We start from the raw sequence: 9,981 nt of genomic DNA, 5'->3' as shown, positions 1-9,981 counted from the left end.
CTTATCTGGCATCACTGCCTAAACAAAAAGTTGACTTTTTAAGGTGACGAAATAATAGGAGAATCAGCAAAAATAATATTAACAATCAGCAGTTCTAAATTTTTTTCATCCTTTTTCCTTTTCTTCCCCCTTGCTTTGCAGGTCAAACCCTTTAATGGACATGTTAAATATTTAGGCCTCTAAAATGGAAACCCAAGTCCAGTAGGGTTATTGGATATGTAGCTTAAAAAAAGTTGGGCTTTCAATGATATTATAGGATTGCTTCCTTTGTTTAACCAATTTTATTGGAAAACAAGTTGAGCAACCAGCTAGGCTTATAAATAAGCATGTGTTTACAAGAGATCATATTAGATTACATATGATTCTAACAAATCAATAAATATAAATTCCACATGCTCTCTTCTTCTTATAATGGGGTAATTGATAATACACAGGTGGGTGTAAGACACTAAAAAACGCAAGAAAGTTCCAGACTGTCATTCTTTAGCTCAGAATATTCTAATGAAAAAAGATAAATATATATATATTGTATATAAAAATGAAGGCCAAATTCTACATTTTGGTAGACAGAAATGCAAAGAGAAGATATTAAAAGAATGGTGTATGTATGTATCTGGTGGGAGCTAGGCCTTTTTGTTTATATAAGATTTTAAAAAAGAGAAGAGAGAAGGGGTTGTTGTGGGATAGACAAATGAGTTATGCATTTATGTGGCTCCACCAAATCCTCTGCCATTGTCTCATTCACATCTTTTCATGATTGGCATTCCCATGTGATGATGCTCCTCTTATATTTCATTAATATGAATAATCATTTTTCTAAAAAAATATATTTCTCTAGCTAACTCTTACCCAATGTTCTGGATTTTGTGGACAACTCTATTTATTTCTATCTTGCTTTTTTTTCCCCTATTATTTGTTAAAATCACCATTATTATTTATTTATTTATATATGTTTATAAAACTCAATTTTTAATGATAATAATGAAAAAAGACAATATCATTAACACCATGATATCAACAACTTTAACAAAACAATTTTTAATTTAATGAGGTACAGAAAACACTTTCTCCCATTTATTTTTGGACTAGAAAAAACTATAACAGAGGAAAAATAAGATGGAAAAACAAATAGATGCCATTCCACAAGCTTTGTCTTGTCTGTTACTTTCAACGAATAGAGAGATCTCTTTGGAAAGTCTAATCAACAACTGGTCCTGATTATGAAAAGAGCAGCTTTGTTGACATATGATGTGCCTGAGGCTATATATTAGAGTAATGAAACGTGTAAATGTGACAGTATTTTGTAAAACTACGAAATTGAAGCTCTTATTTTCCATTTAGGGGCCAAATTTAGATTCTTTACTTAAGATATACAACTAGTGTAAATGGGAGAGATTGGGAATGACGAGATCTTTTTCAAATGGATTGAAATTGTAAGCACATTGGCTACTTCTTTCAACCAAGTGGAATAGTCCAATAATAATGACAAATTGAAAATCTCACTCCTTTACATAGAACCTCAAAATTATCATTTAAGATTCTTTTCTTAACAAAGCTTTAACTAATTACAGACAAAGACATTGAAAACCAATATTGTGGCAAATGTTGAACTTTGGATCTATGATCTACTGAGTTCCTCATTCACATATGAAGCATTTGAGTGTTTGATTAATTTAATTTAATTTAAATTGAAGATGGTGTTTCATAATTAAATAAATAGATATTTTTTTTTTGAACTTTTTATTATTTAACTATTGATGTTAGGTGATCGAATTCCAATTAATTATATGATTATAGAGATTGAAGAATAAATTAAATAATATTGGAGATAAAAGAAAAAAAAGACCATCAATTATTACATTAGAGTTTTTAGTGAATTTATAGCAATGGAGATTCTTAGAATTTCGAGAGTGTAATATATGGCTTGGAAACCAAAATTTGGATTAAAGTGATACCCTATTTATAGGCTGCTATATAATAAGGCGGCCATACTAATTCACGAATTGTTAAAAGACATTATATTATTTTTTTTGAAACAAAGATTGCAACTTTCATTAAAGCAAATCAGCTAACAAAATAGCTTCCAAACCAGAAGGGACAGACCCCCTACTGGAAATACGATCAGGACATGAACCAGAAGAACGAGCTAACCAGTTAGCCGCTTGGTTCCCAGATCGTTTAACAAACTGAACTGAAATATCAAAACTAGAAAAGGATCGTATAAGAGAAATACAATCCGAAACAATAAGACCAAGAGGAGACAGAATATGGCTCTTGCTATTAATAGCATTAACCAACACAAGACAATCTGACTCCAACATTACCGCTGTAGGACACAAGCCCTCAACAGTCATGCTATCTTCCCAACAGGACTTAGGGCCAGTTTGGCTGTTAGGCTATTTTTAGCCTAAGTTTCGGGTCACATTTTATAGTTGTTTTTCTTCTTTATTATTATTTTTGGAATAGAATTACGCTTGTTTTCTTTGATTTCAGGTTTCAACACTTGGAATGTATAAATTGGACAAATTTCAGAAAACAGTGATCTATAAAATAGAGAAAATTTTAAAAGAGAATAAAGCTGAAACTTCAAGCCTAAATTCGACTATGTTTTGATCATATTTTGGAAAAAGTCAAAACATAAAAGTTTTAGATCTCTTTCTTATCTTTCCAAAGCATCTTGAATCAGCCCATTTGGAGTTCGTATGAGAAAGTTATGCCCATTTTACTAAAAGATGTCGAAGCTGAAAATTCCATCTCGCCGCGGCGAGATTTCCATGGCCGCGGCTAGAAAGTCTGGGCAGAAACGTAGTTTTTTGATGCACTTTTGGCCGCGGCGAGACCACTTTTGGCCGCGGCGAGCGTCCGTACGGTCAGGGGTATTTTTGTCCGACGAACCCTAAAAATTAGTTATAAATAGAAAACTGCGATTGGAAGTCAGGGAGAGCGATCAGAAACCCTAAAATACAGCTGAGAGCGGCAGGAAGAGCACAGAGATTGAAGTGAAGATCCAGAATTCATCCACCAACAGTTCTTTTCTTTATTCCTCTTTAATTTATTTATGTTGAATATTGCTATAGGAATGGTTATGGATTTGTTTCTGAACTAAATTCCCCATTTAGGGAGGATGATGATTGTTGTTTAATGTTTTGCCTAGTTAATGTTTAATTACCATTCCTCAATTCTTGTGTGTGAAATTATCTTAATTTGTTCTTAATTTCATGTTTAAGATTGATCACCTTGTGCATGCTTTATGATCTCAATTCAAAATCTGAAAAGTGAGAATTGAGAATGCTAAAATTAAGATAATCGATGTTCTATGTGAAACGAAAGTATTTGCATGACTTATGTGACGAGTAGATTATTACTTAATGCTAATTTCATGTTAGTTTAATTAAGGAATTAATTAGATAACATGTGTTTTAGAATCTAGAAGATCTGAAAGGAGCTAGGTTATTTCATAATCTGTCATTCACTTCAAGAATAGGATAGTAATTAATCATTAACGATTTGGGTAAACAACAACAGGATTCTCCTCCCTATTATCTCATCTTGCTCAACTTTAAATTGCGTTATTAAGTTTTCTGAATTTCTTTCATATTTTACTGTTTTTAAATCATAATTGCTTCCGATTTACTGAATAGAATCATAAGTATAATTTAGTGGTACTTAATCCAATTCCCTGTGGGATCGACCTCACCTGTGTGAGATTTACTACTTGATTGCGTATACTTGCGTAGTGTTTAAAATTATAGCAACAAGTTTTTGGCGCCGTTGCCGGGGAATTGTATAAAGATTGATATTACATAAAATTATACTAACTTCTACTTTGGTTAATTCTTTTTGCTTATTTCTAATCTGTTTCTTTTAGATTAAATTTTGTAATATTATTAAAAATTAAATTTTGTTCTAATTTGGTTTTACTTTTTAGTTTTAGTATTAATTTTGTTGTTTCAAATTTTTATCTTTTTAGTACTAATTTAGTTTTATTTTTCTTTTAATTTTACTAATGTTTTACTTATGAGTTTGACCTGCAAGATAATTCCAGATGCTATATCTTGAGGATTTTGCCCAACAACACAATGAACCATTCTATTCTGCTTGGAGGAGATTTAAAGAGCTTGGAGAGAGATGTTATCCCACTTTCTCAAGTGGATGTTTTACATGGCTCTTTTATAACGGACTTAATGATGAAACAAGAAGTTGGGTTAATTATGGAGCAGAGGTCACTGGAGCACCTCTATTAATGAGAGGCTATGACGTAATAGATCTGTTGAATGATATGGCAGAATTTGATTACGACTGGCATTGGGATCCATCACTACAGGGTTGGAGTCACCAATACCCACCTTATTGCCCAAATTCATCCCAACAAACTGAAAAAGATGAGCAACTGCTATCACTTCTACAATCACTTCCAGGAGAGATTAACCGCTTAACTGACATGGTGAGATCCTTATGTGATAATTCAATGACTCATGATTCAGAATGTAATAACTCCAATGATGAAAGTTATGAGAGTTGTTGGTACAATGAAGAAGTGTCATTATTTGAATACAAGGAAGATAATGAGCCTACAATTGAAGATCAAGATCCTTGTGAAGAGGAACTCATTGAATATGAAATCACAAGCAAGGGTATGGATAGCCAAGTGGAGAGTGAGCAACAAGAAGAAGGGTTGTTAGATGAATGTGTAGAAACTGTGACATTGGAGGATGAAGAAGAACATGGCATCATTGATTCAACTTCATCAATGATATTGACTAATAAACCACCAATGAATTCATATATTTCATCAACACCATATTATATCCTCTACAAGCTACAAAAGGCATCTCCCCAAGCACATCATCCAAAGTCTTATGTTGTTGGTGCTGATTTTGGTTCAAACTCATCACTTGCCAAGCTTGAAGGCAAGTACAACAACAATTTTCAAGTTGTCTTGCATGACGCTTATTACGGGCGTCAACCGCTTATTTATGTGGCGCTCAGGTAAGTCTCTCTCAACCACAATTTTATTTTAACACATTGGGGACAATGTGCATCTTTAGTTTGGGGGGAGAGATTTATTTATTTATTTTTTTTTTTTTTTCAGTTTTTCAATTTATGTTTTCATTATTTTAGTTTTCGTTTTTGTTTTTGTTAGTGTCATGTGTTGATAACTGAGCTGGAATATTGATTGACTTACTGTTATTCACTTGTGTAATTGATTGAAATCTTAACCGTGTGCTTGAGTCATAACTCTTTGAATTAAATTGGATGTGTATTAGAAGGTTGTTCATGTAGATGAAAAACATTTGTTTTTGAGGCATATCACTTGTGTTCTATTTGGATTGTGGAATGATTTGGCTTGACATGGAATAGAATTTGTTTGACATACTCTCTTGAAGCGAAATTCTTGTTGATTTTTGTTTGGAAAATGATTTAGGCAAATTTTCTTTGGATCGATTGAGCCTTTCAAGCCTACCTAAAAAAGTTTTATCCTTAGTATACCCAAAGTTGAGCCTTAGCCTATTCTAAAAAAATTTTCACCACTTAACTAAGCTGAATTCGTTATCTTTAACTACTTTCACCCTCAACATACCTTATTATGCCATAAGCTTTTAAGCAAGTTTGGGGGGGGATAAATTTTTGTAAGTGGGGGAATAATTTTTGCAGTAAGAGATTAAAAAAAAAATTAAATAGTTGTTATGTGTTGTGCCTCTATTGAAAAAAAAGAGAAAGAAGAAAAAAAAAGAGAAAAATGACATGTGATAATTTCTTCTTGAGAATCAATTGTGAACAATGGGGTAGGCACATAGGAAAAAATATGCAATCTCTTACTATCTTCTTTGGGATATATGAAAAAGAAAAAAATGGATAAGTGTGGGTGCTTGTTTGGTATAATTGTGCTTATGGTATAATGTAACCTAAATGACTTCTCATCTACCCGTTTTGCCTAAGCCATGCTATTATAACCGAAAAAGACCTTTTGATTCCGAGCAAAAATTGTCAACATTAGTGGAGAGAGGTATGTCATCCAAACTTATTGAACATGGGTTAGCGGAATGTCGGAAAGTGTAGAATGGTTGTGATATGAATGTCAAAAGCGATGTTTTGTGCCTGTATGAATTGCTTACTTCTGAATTATGCATCCAAGTTAGTTCGTAGAGTTATTGAGTTGAAATTCTGGTTATTGATTTGCTTGAAGTTGTGCAGGTGGTAGTGGGAGTTCAATCAATTGAAGGTTTAGTTATCGATTGCATTGTTTAATTTCAGTTTGAGTTTTAGCTTTACTCGGGGGCGAGTAAAGATTCAGTTTGGGGGAATTTGTTAGGCTATTTTTAGCCTAAGTTTCGGGTCACATTTTATAGTTGTTTTTCTTCTTTATTATTATTTTTGGAATAGAATTACGCTTGTTTTCTTTGATTTCAGGTTTCAACACTTGGAATGTATAAATTGGACAAATTTCAGAAAACAGTGATCTATAAAATAGAGAAAATTTTAAAAGAGAATAAAGCTGAAACTTCAAGCCTAAATTCGACTATGTTCTGATCATATTTTGGAAAAAGTCAAAACATAAAAGTTTTAGATCTCTTTCTTATCTTTCCAAAGCATCTTGAATCAGCCCATTTGGAGTTTGTATGAGAAAGTTATGCCCATTTTACTAAAAGATGTCGAAGCTGAAAATTCCATCTCGCCGCGGCGAGATTTCCATGGCCGCGGCTAGAAAGTCTGGGCAGAAACGTAGTTTTTTGATGCACTTTTGGCCGCGGCGAGACCACTTTTGGCCGCGGCGAGCGTCCGTACGGTCAGGGGTATTTTTGTCCGACGAACCCTAAAAATTAGTTATAAATAGAAAACTGCGATTGGAAGTCAGGGAGAGCGATCAGAAACCCTAAAATACAGCTGAGAGCGGCAGGAAGAGCACAGAGATTGAAGTGAAGATCCAGAATTCATCCACCAACAGTTCTTTTCTTTATTCCTCTTTAATTTATTTATGTTGAATATTGCTATAGGAATGGTTATGGATTTGTTTCTGAACTAAATTCCCCATTTAGGGAGGATGATGATTGTTGTTTAATGTTTTGCCTAGTTAATGTTTAATTACCATTCCTCAATTCTTGTGTGTGAAATTATCTTAATTTGTTCTTAATTTCATGTTTAAGATTGATCACCTTGTGCATGCTTTATGATCTCAATTCAAAATTTGAAAAGTGAGAATTGAGAATGCTAAAATTAAGATAATCGATGTTCTATGTGAAACGAAAGTATTTGCATGACTTATGTGACGAGTAGATTATTACTTAATGCTAATTTCATGTTAGTTTAATTAAGGAATTAATTAGATAACATGTGGTTTAGAATCTAGAAGATCTGAAAGGAGCTAGGTTATTTCATAATCTGTCATTCACTTCAAGAATAGGATAGTAATTAATCACTAACGGTTTGGGTAAACAACAACAGGATTCTCCTCCCTATTATCTCATCTTGCTCAACTTTAAATTGCGTTATTAAGTTTTCTGAATTTCTTTCATATTTTACTGTTTTTAAATCATAATTGCTTCCGATTTACTGAATAGAATCATAAGTATAATTTAGTGGTACTTAATCCAATTCCCTGTGGGATCGACCTCACCTGTGTGAGATTTACTACTTGATTGCGTATACTTGCGTAGTGTTTAAAATTATAGCAACATTGGCACAGCTGTGCTGTGGGGAAAAGCAGCTGTAGCTGTGCTGTGGGAAAAAGCAGCTGTAGCAGAACTGTGGAAAAAAGCTGAGCTGAGTGTTTGGTAAATTATAATTTTTAAAGTGCTGTGAGTTGTTAAGATTCTATTACAATAATGATAATATTTTAATCTAGTTCATTATAATTACAAATATATATATATAAAAATATGTTATATAAATTTTTTATTTTTTATATATTTTTAATTATTTTTTTCTATAGTATAAATTTATATGCATTTGATAAAAATAATTTTTAATATTTTTAAATTATATTTTTATCACTTGCAAAAGATAAAATTGTAGTTTATAAGAAACATAAATTGATATTATTTATTAATAATAAAAATATAAATATAAAATATTTTTTAAAATAAAATAAAAAATTAGAAATTTAAATATTATTTATTTTTAAATATTTTTTCATTTAAAAAATATTTTTATTTTTTATAATATATAATAAATAATTAAATAAATTTTTAGTAAAAATAATTTATTATAAAGTCTTTTAATCAAAACAGCTTTTTCTAAAAGTTGGGTTGTACCAGCTTTAGCTTTTAGCTGTAGCTTTTCCATAATTTCTTCAATAAGCTGTTTTTTAACTGCTTACCAAACACCTTTTTGTCACAGCTTTTTTGAAAAGCAGCTTTTAGCTTTTCCAAAAGCTGTGCCAAACGGGCCCTTAATCCAACTCAAAGCCTCCTTCATGGACAGCGCCTCAGCAACAACAGGATCAATATCTCCTCGGTGTTTGACAGCTGCCGCAGCAACACACAGCCCAGCATGATCCCTGGCAATCCAACCCAATCCATGACTCCTTTCTCCAGAAAACAGAGCAGCATCACAATTAACCTTCAACTCTCCCAAAGATGGTTTAATCCAGTGCTCAACACCAGCACGAGGCTGACTAGAAGAAGACAAAGCTCCTCCATTGATATTTTGAGCAAATTTCCAAAGATCAAGGTAAGTAATTGCAGATGAAACAACCCTTTCCACAGAAATAGCCTTATCATTCCAGACTAAATCATTACGGGCCCCCCAAACACTCCAAAGAATCATTGCCAACTTCTCAATATTCTCAGTCAAATGAGAATTACAGAAATCTTCAAACCAGGCACCAAAATCCTCCTCCCCATTATTAAAAACCAGACCCAAACCGCGCTCCACACAAGCTTTGGTAAAAGAGCAGCTGGCCATGAGATGGAAAGTGGTTTCGGGTTCAAAATTACACAATGAACAAACACTATAAACATGAACCCGCTTAGTTTGAAGAGAGACTAGAGTTGGAAGACAATCGGTAAGAGCTCTCCAAAGCAAATTCTTAACTTTAGGAGGAAGTTTCAAGTACCAAAACTTTCTCTAAAAGCCAGAATTATCCTGCGCATTCCATCTTCCATTTCGCACTTGCAAAGCACGATAGGCACTTCTTACCGAATAGCCACCAAATTTCTCAAACGACCAATACCATGTATCAATTTCTGGCAATGCAGGCAGAGGAATTTTACAAATGAGCTCCACATCTCTAGATTCAAATATGTCCTCTAAAAGCTCCATATCCCAACACATCCGATCAGGCTGAAGAAGATTAGAAACAGAACAACTCTGAAGAGCCTCATGAGAAGAAATCACATAAGGATTATCCTCAGATGGGAGCCACGGCTGGTGAAGAACAGAAATTGAGGCACCAGAACCCACTCGCCATCTAGCTCCCATTTTGACCACATCCTGAGCTTCAAATAAACTCCGCCACGCATAACTCGGATTAGCTCCCAACTCAGCATCAAGGAAAGAACCATGAGGATAGTATCTAGCTTGAAAAACACGGGCCACCAGCGAAGTCGGATTGGTTAATAGCCGCCAACCTTGTTTACCCAACATGGATAAGTTAAAGTCCCTCAGATTTCGAAAGCCCAAACCACCTTTATGTTTATGAAGGCACAGCTTATCCCAGCTTTTCCAATGAATACCACCTCCTTGAGAAGCCTTAGAGTGCCACCAGAATCTTCCCATGAGACGATCAATGTCTTTACAAATTTCAAGGGGAACCAAAAAGACACTCACGGTGTAAGAAGGTAAGGATTGGATCACAGACTTCAATAAAACCTCCTTTCCTGCTCTCGACAGAAGTTTACTATCCCAATTCTGAATACGCTTCCTAACCTTCTCTTTCAAAAAACCAAAAGCCACATTCTTATTCCGACCAACCATACTTGGCAGACCCAGATAAAAACTATTCTCATCAGCAGCATGCATATGAAGGGTGGACAAAATGCC

The 9,981-nt window shown here is 33.7% G+C and overlaps 1 protein-coding gene across 1 annotated transcript; it reads right to left on the bottom strand.

The window, feature by feature from the left end:
* Positions 1 to 8,331: 8,331 nt before the first annotated feature.
* Positions 8,332 to 8,904, bottom strand: LOC133034147 (uncharacterized). Its single transcript, XM_061109181.1, has one exon. It carries the CDS (start codon positions 8,902 to 8,904, stop codon positions 8,332 to 8,334), a length of 573 nt encoding a protein of 190 aa, XP_060965164.1.
* Between the last annotated feature and the right edge of the window lie 1,077 nt (positions 8,905 to 9,981).

This window comes from Cannabis sativa, chromosome 1, assembly GCF_029168945.1.
Source record: "Cannabis sativa cultivar Pink pepper isolate KNU-18-1 chromosome 1, ASM2916894v1, whole genome shotgun sequence".
NCBI lineage: Eukaryota > Viridiplantae > Streptophyta > Magnoliopsida > Rosales > Cannabaceae > Cannabis > Cannabis sativa.
The sequence above is the reverse complement of the archived record's forward strand: the minus strand, read 5'-3'. Positions and strand labels throughout refer to the sequence as shown.

Excerpts from the sequence above, each read along its gene's own strand:
- LOC133034147 (XM_061109181.1), bottom strand. The coding sequence starts at position 8,904 with ATGGCCAGCTGCTCTTTTACCAAAGCTTGTGTGGAGCGCGGTTTGGGT.